The following is a 16641-nucleotide window of genomic DNA, read 5'->3' as shown; positions in this document are numbered from 1 at the left end:
AAATGCACCCAGGCTTTACCTTTTCCCCATCCTTGCCTTTTTCCATAACCACACCTTCCCCCAGCTGTGTTTCTGTCAGCTCCAGGGATGGAGGGCACTCACACCAGTTTTCCCAGTTTTCCCAGACTCTCCAGCCCAGTCTCCCACGTGTGCAGCTCCCCCAGGCTGCCTCAGTCTCTGCTTTCTCTGCCTTCCACAGCCTGGATCTGCCTCCAGTGATGCCCAAATCCCACATCCATTTACCTGTGCATCTATTTCCCACTTCCTCTGAAACTTCCAGGTCCTTTCCCTGTTTCTCACGGCCCTGCTGCAGTTCCCAGGCTCCTACCTCATTGTATTCCACTTCCACATCTTCCTCCTCCTGCTCAGCGGCTTCCTTGTGCTCCTCTTCCTCTCTGGCCTTGGCCTCCCTGTCCGGGTCCCGCAGCTCGGGGCCCTGCCCGTTGGGCCAGCCTCGCTCCCTGTCCTCCGGCCTGGCCTCCACGGAGGCCGTGCTGCTGGACAGGTGAGAGTCCTCGCTGCGATGGGACGTGGCACTGAGCCTCTTCTCCTGAGAAACGGGGCTGATGTCAGCACGGAACACCCCGAGACACGGCAGGGAGGCGGCAATGACCCAGCACCAACACAACCAGCTCCTCCTCACGCTGCCCCAGCTCCCTGTCCCCAGCTCCCTCCACGAGACCTGGACCCACCCTGCTCCACCTCCTGTGCCAGTAAACGTGTAGGTATTGATCCTCAGGGGTATTGATCCTCAGGGGTATTGATCCCCAGGGACATTGATCCCCAGGGACATTGATCCCCAGGGACATTGATACAGGGACATTGATCCTCAGGGACATTGATACAGGGACATTGATCCCCAGGGACACTGATCCTCAGGGACACTGATCCCCAGGGACACTGATCCCCAGGGACATTGATACAGGGACATTGATACAGGGACACTGATCCCCAGGGACACTGATCCCCAGGGACACTGATCCTCAGGGACATTGATCCCCAGGGACATTGATACAGGGACATTGATCCCCAGGGACATTGATCCCCAGGGACATTGATCCTCAGGGACATTGATCCTCAGGGACACTGATCCTCAGGGACACTGATCCTCAGGGACATTGATCCCCAGGGACATTGATCCTCAGGGACATTGATCCTCAGGGACACTGATCCTCAGGGACACTGATCCTCAGGGGTATTGATCCCCAGGGACATTGATCCTCAGGGACATTGATCCTCAGGGACACTGATCCTCAGGGACATTGATCCTCAGGGACACTGATCCCCAGGGACACTGATCCTCAGGGACACTGATCCCCAGGGACACTGATCCAGGGACATTGATCCCCAGGGACACTGATCCTCAGGGACACTGATCCTCAGGGACATTGATCCCCAGGGACACTGATCCTCAGGGACACTGATCCTCAGGGACACTGATCCTCAGGGACATTGATCCTCAGGGACACTGATCCTCAGGGACACTGATCCTCAGGGACACTGATCCTCAGGGACACTGATCCTCAGGGACACTGATCCTCAGGGACATTGATCCTCAGGGACATTGATACAGGGACATTGATCCTCAGGGACACTGATCCTCAGGGACACTGATCCTCAGGGACATTGATCCTCAGGGACATTGATACAGGGACATTGATCCTCAGGGACATTGATCCTCAGGGACACTGATCCTCAGGGACATTGATCCCCAGGGACACTGATCCTCAGGGACACTGATCCCCAGGGACATTGATACAGGGACATTGATCCTCAGGGACATTGATCCTCAGGGACACTGATCCTCAGGGACATTGATCCTCAGGGACATTGATACAGGGACATTGATCCTCAGGGACACTGATCCTCAGGGACATTGATCCTCAGGGACATTGATCCTCAGGGACACTGATCCTCAGGGACACTGATCCTCAGGGACATTGATCCCCAGGGACACTGATCCCCAGGGACATTGATCCCCAGGGACACTGATCCTCAGGGACACTGATCCTCAGGGACATTGATCCTCAGGGACACTGATCCTCAGGGACATTGATCCCCAGGGACATTGATCCTCAGGGACATTGATCCCCAGGGACACTGATCCCCAGGGACACTGATCCCCAGGGACACTGATCCCCAGGGACATTGATCCCCAGGGACACTGATCCTCAGGGACATTGATCCCCAGGGACACTGATCCCCAGGGACACTGATCCCCAGGGACATTGATCCTCAGGGACACTGATCCCCAGGGACACTGATCCTCAGGGACATTGATCCCCAGGGACACTGATCCTCAGGGGTATTGATCCCCAGGGACATTGATCCTCAGGGACACTGATCCTCAGGGGTATTGATCCCCAGGGACATTGATACAGGGACACTGATCCCCAGGGACACTGATCCTCAGGGACATTGATCCCCAGGGACACTGATCCTCAGGGACACTGATCCCCAGGGACACTGATCCTCAGGGACATTGATCCTCAGGGACATTGATCCCCGGGGACACTGATCCTCAGGGACATTGATCCCCAGGGACATTGATCCTCAGGGACATTGATCCTCAGGGACACTGATCCTCAGGGACACTGATCCCCAGGGACACTGATCCCCAGGGACACTGATCCTCAGGGACACTGATCCTCAGGGACACTGATCCTCAGGGACATTGATCCTCAGGGACATTGATCCCCGGGGACACTGATCCTCAGGGACATTGATCCTCAGGGACATTGATCCTCAGGGACATTGATCCCCAGGGACATTGATCCCCAGGGACACTGATCCTCAGGGACACTGATCCTCAGGGACATTGATCCTCAGGGACATTGATCCTCAGGGACATTGATCCCCAGGGACATTGATCCTCAGGGACATTGATCCCCAGGGACATTGATCCTCAGGGACACTGATCCTCAGGGACACTGATCCTCAGGGACATTGATACAGGGACATTGATCCTCAGGGACACTGATCCTCAGGGACACTGATCCTCAGGGACATTGATCCTCAGGGACATTGATCCTCAGGGACACTGATCCCCAGGGACATTGATCCCCAGGGACATTGATCCTCAGGGACATTGATCCTCAGGGACACTGATCCTCAGGGACACTGATCCTCAGGGACATTGATCCTCAGGGACATTGATCCTCAGGGACACTGATCCTCAGGGACACTGATCCCCAGGGACACTGATCATCAGGGACATTGATCCTCAGGGACACTGATCCTCAGGGACTCTGATCCTCAGGGACATTGATCCTCAGGGACATTGATCCCCAGGGACACTGATCCCCAGGGACACTGATCCTCAGGGACACTGATCCCCAGGGACACTGATCCTCAGGGACATTGATCCCCAGGGACATTGATCCTCAGGGACATTGATCCTCAGGGACACTGATCCTCAGGGACACTGATCCCCAGGGACACTGATCCTCCCTTAGGGGCAGCAAGGTGCCTCCTCCAAGAGCTCTATTCCCAACATTCTTTACTTGGAATATCAGAGTCTTCTCTTCTCTCCCTGTGCTGTGACAAAACTGGCACTGACACACAATTCCCCTTACACTGTTTTATCTCCTGCTCTATCTCCCAGGTCCCCCATGACATCTCAAGGCAGATTCCCAACCTTCCCAGGCAATCCCTTCTCAATCCCTCCCAATCTTTCCCAAAAGTCACTCCTTTCCACCTCCCATTTCCCACATGTGGAAGACGTCTCTGCCCATGGCATGGAATTCGATGGTGTGTAAGATTCCTTCCAACCCAAACCATTCCACGACCCCAAGCCCTCTGTGGTTTTCCACTCCCCAGGGACCAGCAGCACTCACATCTGAGTTGGGAGAGCTGGGGTTGGCATCAGCCCTTGCAGCGTTGACCTCGTTGCGCCGGACCTCGATCACTTTCTTCATCACCTTCAGCTCGCTGGGGTGGGGCGTGGCTCGGCGCTGCAGGCCCTGGCAAAGGGAAACCCTCGGCAGGCAATTCCAGCCTGGCACCACGTGCCAGCCTTGGGAATGCACCTGTGCAGGTAACCAACACCTTCACCAGAGAGCCAGAGCCTGAACACATCCTGCTGCAGGCCCTGGCAAAGGGAAACCCTCGGCAGGCAATTCCAGCCTGGCACCACAGAACACACCTGTGCAGGTAACCAACACCTTCACCAGACAGCCAGAGCCCCAAGGGATGTGACCAACACATCCTGCTGCAGGATCTGCTCCAGGCCCCACCCAGCCTGCAGCTGGAAAGGGAAAGAGCAGAGGCAGGGAACCCTGGCAGCTCTCTGGACATCACCCTGCTCTGCAGCTGATGGGGGTTTGAGAAGAATGAGTTGGGAAGGTTAAAGTGGTGTTTGAGGCTTAGTAAATGAAAAACTATCGACACAGAAACTGCTCCAGAACACAGGTGAGAAATCCTGGGATAACTTCCCAATTCCTCTGGACTGAACAGGTCTGCCAAGCCCAAATGCAGCAGAAACTGGTGCTGCTTAGTGAGAGCTCCATCCCAGATGGAGAGTCAAGAAAACCAACATTCTAAAACTAATAATAATGTTAAAAACAAATAAAAAACCCCCCAAACCTCCCAATGCCAACTGCACACACACACTGCCAGCACAGCTGCAAACACCATTCATTACAAGGATTCAGATCCCAGGGATGCTTTTCCATAAGCTAAAAAGGAATAAAGATCTGCAAGAGCATGAAAGCCTCAGAGCACTTGCTGAAAACTCCTGTGCTGACCTTTGCATCTGCACTGGAAGCACAACAATGTCTTGCAGGATTTGAGGCTGGTTACAGTGCTCAGCACTGCACTAACAGGACTCTGCAGAGCACGGGCTGCACTGCCTCATGCTTGGAGGGATGGGGATGGCCTGGGTTCAGCCTTTCCCCATGCTGGGCTGAGCTAAAACCCTGCCCTGACACTGCTCTGCTGGCATCTCTGCACATCTGGAACGTTCCCTGGGCACGGCAGAGCTCCACACCTGGCTGCAGCACAGCTCCCAGGGAATTCTTTCCCCTTCACTCCTGCCTGGGTCCTCAGGGCACTGAGAGTCTGCCTGCAGCAGAGCCACAGGCTGGAACATCACAGCACAGTGGATCCCCACCTTTGGAAAGCTTGGCTCGTCCCTGTGCTTCCCCAGGGAGCCAACAAGGCTCAGGAATTCCTTACTCGTCTCTCAGCTCCAGACTCCTCGTCCTCCTCTCCTTTGGGCTCATCCAGGAACTGGATCACACTGACTCTGTTCAGGTTGGTGTCTGTCCAGCTCTCATCCACGCTGTTCTGCAGGAGGTTCTCTGGGGAGGAGGAGAACACAGTGGGAGCTCCTTTTGGGAACAGCAGGGCTGTAGACCCAGCTGGAAGTCAGTTCTCATCCCACTAGGGCACTTCTGTTGTATCTGCTCTGGCATCAGAGGCCTTGAGGACAAAGGCTGTGGCCTCAGCATCCTGTCACCTCCTGCCCGTGTCCCACCAGACCTCCAGAAGGCTCTGATGCTTCAGCTCTAGCACTCCTTACCCAAGAAGTGCAGGAAAAGGTAGAATTAAGGCAGGAATGCCATGCTGACAGGACCATGAAAATTAACTGTTTGGTCAGCTTTTGGTAAATTTTCATAATCCAAGCAGGACACTCAAAGATGAGGCTGCAGGGCTTTATCACCTGGCAGTTTTAAGCGTTCCTGCCTAGGAAAGGTGTCCCAGCCACACTGGATCTGCCACAGGAACCCCAGTAAGGGCCAATCCAACCCAGCAGAGAAGGTGCAAGTCCTCATCCCCTCCAGAGCCCCAGGCTCTGCAGCCTGTGCTGGTGATGCAGGTTCTTACCCAGGCTGGGAGAGGGCTGCTGGGGGAGCAGGTAGCAAGTGAGAACCTTTTCTCCTGTCTTTTCATCATCCTCGGTCTGGAATTTCAGCATGGGCTGGGACTGGTTTTCTGCCAGCCACAGGGCCTTCAGGTTAAGATTTGTCAAAGCAAAGGGCAAGTTCTGCAGCCTGCAAGAGAGAAGAGTTTGTTAAACTGACCTGGTCAGGAAGGAGCTTCACCTGAGCTCCAGACTGCCCCACCTGAACAGAGGGGCAGGGCCAGGCTGCTGTGACCCCTCAGCCCTGCCCACTGCAAGGCTGGATTTGTCCATGGCTGTGCACTGGGCTCCAGTATCTCATATCCCCACCAGCCTCCAGCAGAGGACAGCCCCCTCCAGCAAAACAAAAAACAAAAAAAAAACCCAAAAAACAAACAAACAAACAAAAAAAGCCAAACAAAAAAAACCAAAAAACCCAACCAACCAGAAGCAAAAAAACCCCAATGCTCTCACAGACCAGAGCACAGAATGTTCCCAACAGAACCCCTGGTCAGGGTCCAACTGCTCCCAAAAATACCAGCCCCAGAGAGCAGAACCACAGAACCTTCCAGAACAGCTCCCAGTCACCCACACACCATGAACAAGGCTTTGGCACCAAACAAACGAGGACTAGTGACACAAAATCTGCAGGAAGGAATGGAAGCCAGCGGCCAGGGATTTCCCCTGCTGCGTTTCCCAGATGATGAAATGCCCTGACCCTTGTGCCTCACAGGGAGGGGGCTCACAGCAAAGCTCCAGCCCTCAGCAAAGCAGCCTGGGCTCGTCCACACCTGCCCACACGAGCCCAGCCCGTGCAGCTCACCTTGCTGCTGCTCACCTGTTGCCAGCCACGTCCAGCACGTGCAGCTCGGTGGTGTTGGCCAGCTCGGGGGGCAGCAGTGCCAGCCGATTGTCCCTCAGGGACAGGACGCTGAGGTTGGCACAGCCCCCGATCTCTGCTGGCAGCGCCGTCAGCCGGTTCCGGTCCACGTTCAGGTTCGTCAGCTTGCCCAGCTTGCCCAGGGACTTGGGCAAGGCCTGCGAGGGAGCCAGGTCAGTGCTGGCACGGGACAAGGGCACAAAGCCCCCCGGGGGAACAGACACGTTTGGGATGGCGTTCCTGGGACATCTTTGGGACAGGTTTCCCCCAGGCTCACAGAGTGACCCACAGCACACTCCAAGCACCACTGGGCAACTTCCCTTCTGCTCACCTGCCCATTCCCCATCCCGACACCAAACCCAGTTTGGAGCAGGGCCATTTTCAGTCACACCACCCCAAACCCCTCACCCGTGCAGCCTGGGACGGGCAATCCCAACATCCCTGCTGTCCCACAGAATGGTTTAGGGGAAAAAAATCAGAGAGAGCAGCTTCCACATGTCTGTGAACTTGGTGAAAGTGAACAGAAGCAGCTGGAGCACGCTCAGGGATTCAGTGGGGAGGGCAGAAGGCATCCCTGCACTGGGATCCTGGCTGCCCCATGGGATCCTTGCCCCATGGGATCCTGCCTGCCCCATGGGATCCCTGCCTGCCCCATGGGATCCTGGCTGCCCCACGGGATCCCTGCACTGGGATCCTGGCTGCCCCATGGGATCCCTGCCTGCCCCATGGGATCCCGGCTGCCCCATGGGATCCCTGCCTGCCCCATGGGATCCCTGCACTGGGATCCTGGCTGCCCCATGGGATCCCTGCCTGCCCCACGGGATCCCGGCTGCCCCATGGGATCCCTGCCTGCCCCATGGGATCCCTGCCTGCCCCATGGGATCCCGGCTGCCCCATGGGATCCCTGCCTGCCCCATGGGATCCCGGCTGCCCCATGGGATCCCTGCCTGCCCCATGGGATCCTGGCTGCCCCATGGGATCCTTGCCCCATGGGATCCCTGCCTGCCCCATGGGATCCTGGCTGCCCCATGGGATCCCTGGCTGCCCCATGGGATCCTGGCTGCCCCATGGGATCCTGGCTGCCCCACGGAATCCCTGCCTGCCCCACGGGATCCCTGCCTGCCCCATGGGATCCCTGCCTGCCCCACGGGATCCCGGCTGCCCCATGGGATCCCTGCCTGCCCCATGGGATCCCTGCCTGCCCCATGGGATCCTGCCTGCCCCATGGGATCCTGCCTGCCCCACGGGATCCCTGCCTGCCCCATGGGATCCCTGCCTGCCCCATGGGATCCCTGCCTGCCCCATGGGATCCCTGCCTGCCCCACGGGATCCCGGCTGCACTGCACAGCACGGGACAGGCAGGTGGCTGCTGTGTACTCACTGTCAGCATGTTCTCAGTCAGGATGAGCTCAGACAGATTCTCACAGTCCCCAATGGATTCTGTCATGTCTGTCAGCCGGTTCTGGTCCACCTTGAGGATGGAGAGCTGCTTCAGCTGACCTGGCCAGGGTGACAAGGTGACAAGGGTGAGCTGTGCCAGAGACAGGGACGCTGCTCCATCCCCACCTGGCTGTGATCCCATCAAGGATCACGGAACCCAACCATGCAGGCTCTGCCCTTCCTCCTGCAGGCCCTTCACACGCACCTGCTGCAGTGAAGCACCTGAACTGTGCTGCAGAGCTCTGCTCACCTGTACCCCCCCCCAACTCCTGCTCTCCATGACCCTGCTGTGCCCGTGAGCCCCGACTCTGCTGCAGCCCCTCCAGGGGCACGGCCCTGGGCCAGCACTCACCAATGCCATCTGGAATGCACTCCAGCAGGTTCTGGGACAGCAGCAGGTCCGTCAGTGCCACCAGCCCGCTGAGCTCGTTGGGCAGCTGCTCCAGTTTGTTCTCAGACACGTCCAGGCACACCAGGCGGCGCAGATTGCCCAGCTCCTGCAGCAGGGAGAGAAACGGGGGTCAGGGGGGCAGGGGGAGGGCTGGACAGACTGACAGACACTGGGGGGAGGGCTGGACAGACTGACAGACACACACACACTGAGGGGGAGGGCTGGACAGACTGACAGACACTGGGGGGAGGGCTGGACAGACTGACAGACACTGGGGGGAGGGCTGGACAGACTGACAGACAGACACTGAGGGGGAGGGCTGGACAGACTGACAGACACACACACACTGAGGGGGAGGGCTGGACAGACTGACAGACACTGAGGGGGAGGGCTGGACAGACTGACAGACAGACAGACACTCACTGGGGGATGGAGGAGCTGGACAGACAGACACTCGGGGATGCAGGTGCTGGACAGACAGACAGACACTCGGGGATGGAGGTGCTGGACAGACAGACAGACAGACACTCGGGGATGCAGGTGCGGGACAGACAGACAGACAGACAGACACTCACCGGCGGCAGCGCCGAGAGTTGGTTCCGGTCCAGCCAAAGCTCGCGCAGGTTCGGGAGCGCCCCCAGCGTGTCCGGCTGCAGGAACAGCACAGGGAACGGGATCAGAACACGGAACGGGATCAGAACAGGGAACGGGATCAGCACACGGAACGGGATCAGAACAGGGAACGGGATCAGAACACGGAACGGGATCGGACCCCGGGAACGGGATCAGAACAGGGAACGGGATCAGAACAGGGAACGGGATCAGAACAGGGAACGGGATCGGACCTCGGCAATGGGATCAGAACAGGGAACGGGATCAGAACAGGGAACGGGATCAGAACAGGGAACGGGATCGGCCCCGCCCTGGGACGGGATCGGACCCCGGGACAGCGAGGAGCTGCTGGGGATGAACTCCAAAATGAATCCCCGGGAAAACCAGGAACTGCCCGGCCCCTCATCCCTGCAGGAACTTCCATGGATCGGTACAGGACAGCAGCACACGGCCGGGAATGGCTGGGAATGACTGGGAATGGCCGGGAGTGGCCCAGGGCTGCAGGAGCTCCAATGGGAAACACAGAAACAGGACTGTGCCAGCAGGCAAGGCAAGAACTAAACCTGCAGCTCAGGGCGATGGGGAACGGCCCAGGTGAGGGGGAACGGCCCAGGTGAGGGGGAACAAGGGGGCTCAGGGGAGATTTGGCTCTCTGCCACTCCCTGCCAGGAGGATGGAGCCAGCTGGGATCAGGCTCTGCTCTCAGGGAACAAGGGGCAGGACAAAGCAAACGGCCTCAGGCTGTGCCACGGGAGGTTTAGGTTGGACATTGGGAAAATTCCTTCCCAGGAAGGGCTGCCCAGCCCCGGCACAGCCGCCCTGGGCAGAGCTGGAGTCCCCACCCCTGGGGTGACTTTAGAGCTGTGTGGATGTGGCACCTAGGGACTGGGGCTACTGGTGGCCTTGGCAGTGCTGGGAGAGTGGTGGAACTCAATGGTCTCAGATGGATTTTCCAACCTAAATGATCCCGTGATTCCAGGGGGTTGGAAATTCTGGCATTGCGGAAGAATTGCATTTTCCTCCTCTCAGACATGAAAATCAACATTTGGGTACCACTGGCCAACCCAACATGACCCAGTGGCCCCATCAGCTGTGACAGACACAGGTTCACATCCCACAGCCCCCGGGCAATCAGCATTTGGGTTTGGAGCATGGCTCGAGTGTCACACACCTGTTCTCACAGGTGAGTTCAGCCTGTGCCCAGCTCAGCTGCACAGACCCCTCTGCCTCCCAGCTTTGATGGATTTCTGCCAAAACCCCTTCCAGAACGAAAAGTAAGATCCAGTAATAGCTCAACCCCCAGCTGCAAAGTTACAGAATATCACAGGGTGTCCCCAAATGCCCAGGTAATCTGAATTCTGACACTGTGCCCTCGCTCTCCACATGCTGAGCCCTCCATGCAGAGCCCCACTCTGGGCTACCCTCACTGCCACGGACAGCACAGAACGGCCCAGCACTGTGTGGGGCAGAAATCACATCAGAAAGGAGAAAGGCAGGAAGCTGGATGAGGAGAAAAGCAGCTGGGGGCAGTGCAGGACAGAGAAGCAGAGTCCTGCTGGAAAGGAAAGGTCCTTGGCAGCCAGACAGGGAGAATTCCCATCCCAGAGCCTGGAAAGGACAGAGCAGCAGGGTGTGAGGCCAGCAGGACACACGGGCTGACACATGAAGAGAAAATTCATCTGGGAGTGATGACTGGGCCATGCTGGGCAGATCAGAATCTCCCCAGAAAAGCTGAGCGTCTCTTTCTTTGCATTTCAGGTGGAAATCCAGTTGCTTGCACCGAGGTGCTGGACCTGCCCCTGCCAACCACCCAAACCCCTCCCCAGCCCTCACCTACCAGCACTTCCAGGTCATTGCCACCGAGATCCAACTGCTCCAACTTGACAAGGAAGGAGAGTGAACTGCAAGGCACAGGGGACAGAGAGAAAACAAGAAATAAGGAGTGGAAGGTTAGCATGTGGGCACACATTGCACACATCCCCAGAACTCCTAAAGCAGGTGGGGCACTCCTGACCCTTCCCACGTCCCTCTGAGCCCGGCTTTGTGGAGCTGCTCCCCTGCCCAAGCCAGGCCCCAGGGAGCTGGGTTCAGAGGCAGCAGCAGGCCCAGTTCCACTGGTACCAGTCACCTTCTGCCCCTGCCACCACAGCCCAGCCTTTGACCAAAGCTCGGCACCTTGAGAGCACCGCCTGCCCTGCAGCGAGGCCAGCGAGCTGGGCACGGACTGACAACAGGAGAGGACTCAGAGAGGACAGGACACATCTGGGGACAGGGGAGCACAGCTGGGACAGGCAGGAATGACAAACTCGGCAGCCTCAGTGTCCCCACACAGGATGCTCATGCTGCTCAAGACAACGGTGGCCTGATGTCTCAGGTGAGGTGACAGGTACACACAGAGGTCAGGATGGAAACACTGCACAGGAGGCACAGCCTGTCCCCAGCAGGGACGTGCCCTGAGCACCCCACACCCCACACCCGGGGAGGGCAAGGCCTGCACTCCCACAGACCCGGGGGGGGGTCCCAAAACATGGCCCAGGTGCTCACTCGTCCTCACACCTGAGTCTGACCCATCAGCTCCAGCTCCCCCTCCCCAGAGGACTTCTACCACTCCCCAGGTGCCCGGGGCCAGCCCTGCCCACTCCCCCAGCAGGAACAGCTTCAGCCTCTTCCTAAGGAACCATTCCAACTGAGAAACCCCCAATTCCACCTCTCAAGGCCACCCCAACCGAGGCTGCAATAAAAGGGACCTGTCTTGCCTGGGCCAGGCTGTAAAAACATCTGGGTTACCCAGGAAAATTAATTTCCTCCTGCACGCAGTGGTGGATTTTGAGATAAACCCCAGCAAAGGTTTATCAACAGTTTCATCCCAGGGATCCTGCTGCACAGCACTCCTTCACCATGGATACACCAACTTTAACCCCCTGAAGGTGAGGCAGCCTGGCCTGGCCCTCTGCACCTTCACAGCCTGAATTCCCAACACAGGAACACGTGAATCCCCATGTGGCAGAAGGTCTCAGGATGGGTCACCCTGCACTGCCCACGAGATGTCAGAGCTGCCCTCCCCAGGTCTGTGGCTGAGTCCCCTCTGCAGGGCACACAGGACGGCTGAGCAGCAGCTGTACAAGCTGAGCCATTCCAGGACTCAGTCAGCATCAGAAGACTGACCAGTGAAACGGAATTTTGGCAAACAAAGGTCACTGGGAGCTGGATCTTTCAAGAAGATCTACAACAAAAATCCACCCAAAGGACATGGATGCATTTTGGTGCCCCAAATTCTCAGCACTGGAGCTCACCTATCCCCTGGGCTCAGGAGCCCTGGCAACAAAGCACCAGCTTTTTTTTTTTTTACTTAAGTCATTCTCCACTTTGGCAAGGTGTCCTGATCTCACTTAGAGCTGCTCTTAGGCACAATGTGCAGCCAGAGAACCCCAAGCACCACTGAAATGGTTTTGGCCATCTTGTACTTGATGGATCTGACCAGATTTACCCTGGCCCTCAAGGTCCATGCTCTACTTTTGGAAATCATCCCGAAATAGAATTTAGGGAACTGGGGAAAGATGAAAAGAAGCTGAATTTGCATTACAGACTGAGTCTCGAGACTGGATTAACCTTCCAGTGAAAAACACCAAAACCTCAGAGCACACTCCGAGTGTCCTGCTGGATGGCACCACGGGAGCACTGGGCAAGAGAGAAGTCCCCAAAAACCCAAGGGAGTGGTCACAGGCCGAGTTGCCAACGTCCAGAGACTCGGTGGCCCTGAGATGGTGAAAAGCTGTTGGGATTATCCTCAGTGCAGTCTGAAGGCCAGGCTTGGGTGAAGCTACTGCTGACACGGTGTCACCCAGCTGTGAGCAGGACAAGAACAGGCATTCGAGCAGCCCAACACCAGGAGCCAAACTCCTCCTGCTTGCCAGCTCCCAGCCCAGAATAAGAGTTCAAGGCCAAGCTGGAGCAACCTGGCGTGAGTGGGAGGTGTCCCTGCCAAGGCCATGGGCTGGGACATGATGAGCTGAGGTCCCTTCCACCCAAACCACGCTGGGGTTGTGTGATAAGGAGCTTTAACTCCTAATTGTGCTGATGCTCCACAGGGGACCATCTCAGCATGTGTGGCAGGGTCACTGCTGTGCACAGGGGATGGGCTGACAGGAACTGGACGAGCTGATCCTGTGACTGATCTGAGCTTCCACAGGGTGTAACCCTGGGGGGAAGGGCCAGCACACAAACTGAGCTCCTGCCAGGAGCAGTGACAGAGCTCTGAGGACAGGTGACAACAGCTGCACACATCACACCTTCGTGTGGAGCTCATGTGGGCCCTGAACAACTGCTGTCCAAAAGGAGCTGGGCACAATCCCTTCCAGAACCCCTTCCAGGGACATCCAGGGAAAGCTGGGGAATCATCAGTGGGATGCAGAAGCAGGCAGGAAACAATCTGGCAGAGCTGATGGAGGGCAGAAAACTCAAACTCCGATGGGCCAAAGCAAAGACTAAAGGAGCACCTGGGCAGTTCTCCAAGTCCATCCACCTGAGAGCATTGCTCCACCAGCCATGTTCCCTGCCAGAACTCATCCTATCCCTAAACATGGGACAGCACTTACCTCTTCCCCCTTGCAGGAGGGATATCCAACAAAACAGGTGTCAGAAGCAAAACGGACCCTTCACTGTACCCTGGTGCTCTTCAAATCCCGAGCCTCAGTGTGCACAGAGCTGCTCCTACACCCCCATCCACAGTTTGCTCTTTCTTTCCAAAAGAATCCACTGCCTGCCCCACCTCTTCAGGAAAAATGGTTCTCACTGTTTGCAGCAGCTTTTTTTGGGATCCCTGTTTATTCTGAATCAATCCTTCCACAGGTTGAACACAGGCTCTGATGCACAGGATGCTTTGCTGCTCTCCAGCCCTGCACCATCCTCTCCCTCCTTGCCCCAGTTTCTGGAAATCCAGCAAGATGGATTTCCTATTTCTGCCCAGCCTGAGCCCTCCCAAGCCAGGTGATGGAGCCTGCACTGGTCCCTGAGGAAGCAGCAGGAAGGAGCAGGCAGGAGACTCCTGCAGCCCCCAGACAGACACTCACGTGGGGAGAGTCTTTAGCAGGTTCTCACGGAGCTCCAAAGTCACCAGGTTTGCCAAACTGCAAGAGAAAAGGGAGCAAGAAAGCCAGGTTCACTGGACAGGGCTTCGGGGACAAGGGGAGCTGCTCATCTCCCTTCCCTGGGACCCCCCCTCAGGTCCTGTGCAAGGCAGGAAGGGACACACGTGGATGGAGGTGGGGAACAGAAAGAACACGATGGAAATGGCTCTGGTGGACACTGCTGGCTGCAGCCACGAGGAACAACACTCTGCCCACACTCAGCACGAGGAACACGCGGCCACAACAGGACTGTCAGCCCAAAAACGTCAAATCCTCACTTGTGGGGAGCCAAACCCCACGGGAGAGGCCCTGCACCCCACTGAAGCCACCTGCCAGCAGCATAAACCTGACTCAAACATCATCAGGCTGCCCACACCTGCCTGGGAAGGGGAAATGGGCACTCGGAACCCAGGGAAGGACTGGGTCAACCCTTCTGTGCCACAAACCACAGCAGAAGCAGCTGGGACCAGGACAGGAGCCTTGGTGGGAAGGTTTTTAACAAAGCAAGGCTCAGAGGTGCTCACACAGCACCTGCCCTGTCCCCCCAGGTCACTGTCCCCATCCCAGAGCAGCCGTCCCCAGCGCAGCCCCTCCCTGCTGCCAGAACTGGGCCATACTCACTTCCCGATGTCACTGGGGAGGCTCTGCAGGGACACATCGTTCAAGGCCAAGTGGCCCAGGCTTCGGAGCTGGGTGAAGCCCTCAGGAAGCCTGTGAGGACACGAACAAAACTCTGTTAACCCTGGGAAAAAGCAGAGAACCCCCCAAAACAGTTCAATCCTGCCAGAGCCAATCTCATCCCAACTGGCAGCAACACGTGCAAAGGAGAACAGGAGCCATCACCAACCCTGGCTGCTGATCCAGTTCTGCTCCCAAGACCACAAAACCCCCCTGGCACCAGACATTACCTGTCCAGGTGTGCAAACTCAGCTCTGCAGAGCTTGAGCACAAATCCCAGAGCAAACCATGCCGTGGGATCATTTACACTTGGAAGAAAGGAGAGCTCCCAAGCGTTCCAAGTGCCCAACAAAGGAGCTCTCTGCAGATCACATGCAGCATCACAACACACCCAAGGTGTGACAGAAAAGGGAAAAACCCTGCAAGAGGAAACTCCTCTGCTTCCAGAGGCAGTTTGTCTAGCCCCCCTACCACCCACCCCCCAACTCATCTGAACCCTGAGGCAGAAAAAGCTCTGGCAAACAAATAACAGCTGGTGCAGGAGTGCTGGTCATTCCTGGATTGTCACCACCAGGGAACCGTGTCCCAGGCCAGCAGTGCCCAGGACCAGGAGAGGGAGCAGAGTTAAATGTGCCTCAAACCTGGGCAGCACCTGCAGGGAGCCCAAGGCAGCAGGGCCTGAGAACAGGGCTCAGCAGGGCAGGGCAGCCACACTGAATTCCAGCTTTGTGTCTTTAAAAGCTGCAGAGGCAGAGAACTGAGAGACAGAGATTGCTCCTTGGGCCAGCTCTGGGCAGGGAGCTGAGGGAAACAACCCAACACAGAGCTCAAAGCACGGCCGTGCTCAGCTCTGAGTAAGAGAGAGCAGGAAAAGGGGCTAAGGGGGGCAAAAAGGGCTGAGAGTGGGGCCCAAAAGGGGCTCTGGGGTGCACAGGATGGCATGCAGGCCTTTTCTCCTGTGCAGCACAAGCCCACATCCATTCTGGTTTGTGACCAGTACAAAGGGAGTGAAACTCATTGCAGGAGGACAGAATTCCTCACTGTTAACACCACTGCAAGAGCTCATCACTCACAGCCACAGGCCCCGAGGGTGGAGCACACAGCAGCTCCTTCCACACCAAGAATTCCTCCTGCAGGACGGGATGGAGCACACAGCAGCTCCTCCAGCCCAGGATGGAGCACACAGCAGCTCCTCCAGCCCAGGATGGAGCACACAGCAGCTCCTCCAGCTCAGGATGGAGCACACAGCAGCTCCTGCAGCCCAGGATGGAGCACACAGCAGCTCCTCCAGCCCAGGATGGAGCACACAGCAGCTCCTCCAGCCCAGGATGGAGCACACAGCAGCTCCTCCAGCCCAGGATGGAGCACACAGCAGCTCCTGCAGCCCAGGATGGAGCACACAGCAGCTCCTGCAGCCCAAGAGCTCCTCCTGCAGCTTTGGCAGAGGCAGGGCCCAAGCCTTGGCTTCCCAGGGAAACAATTCCAAGATGAAGACCAGGGAAAGCCAGGGAGAATGCACAATTTCAGTTCTCCCTCTCAGCTCGACTGATGGGTTGCTTTGCCTTCCTACCTGGAGAGAGGATTCCCACTGAAGTCTGCGATTTCCAGGGATTTGCAGAATTTGATGCTTTCAGGAATTTCTGGAATGTCTGGAAAAAAAACAGGTGAAAGA

At 57.1% G+C, this 16641-nt stretch overlaps 1 protein-coding gene across 18 annotated transcripts in view; it reads right to left on the bottom strand.

Annotated features, from left to right (window-relative positions):
• SCRIB (scribble planar cell polarity protein) overlaps window positions 1-16641 on the bottom strand; it is a 112015-nt gene that overhangs the window by 70152 nt on the left and 25222 nt on the right. For 17 of the 18 annotated variants that reach the window (XM_088181012.1, XM_088180945.1, XM_088180992.1 and 14 more), the window contains exons 3-14: window positions 16540-16618; window positions 14913-15002; window positions 14235-14291; window positions 11003-11066; window positions 9129-9203; window positions 8515-8659; window positions 8104-8222; window positions 6681-6880; window positions 5827-5993; window positions 5176-5300; window positions 3837-3962; window positions 329-550 (exon numbers count right to left, since the gene is read on the bottom strand). In XM_088181012.1, coding sequence (XP_088037138.1) covers window positions 329-550; window positions 3837-3962; window positions 5176-5300; window positions 5827-5993; window positions 6681-6880; window positions 8104-8222; window positions 8515-8659; window positions 9129-9203; window positions 11003-11066; window positions 14235-14291; window positions 14913-15002; window positions 16540-16618 — 1469 coding nt within the window. The remainder of the gene's footprint in view (window positions 1-328; window positions 551-3836; window positions 3963-5175; window positions 5301-5826; window positions 5994-6680; window positions 6881-8103; window positions 8223-8514; window positions 8660-9128; window positions 9204-11002; window positions 11067-14234; window positions 14292-14912; window positions 15003-16539; window positions 16619-16641) is intronic. The other variant, XM_088180938.1, reaches the window with a different exon arrangement.

This window comes from Sturnus vulgaris, chromosome 1 (assembly GCF_052056855.1).
Source record: "Sturnus vulgaris isolate bStuVul1 chromosome 1, bStuVul1.hap1, whole genome shotgun sequence".
NCBI lineage: Eukaryota > Metazoa > Chordata > Aves > Passeriformes > Sturnidae > Sturnus > Sturnus vulgaris.
The sequence above is the reverse complement of the archived record's forward strand: the minus strand, read 5'-3'. Positions and strand labels throughout refer to the sequence as shown.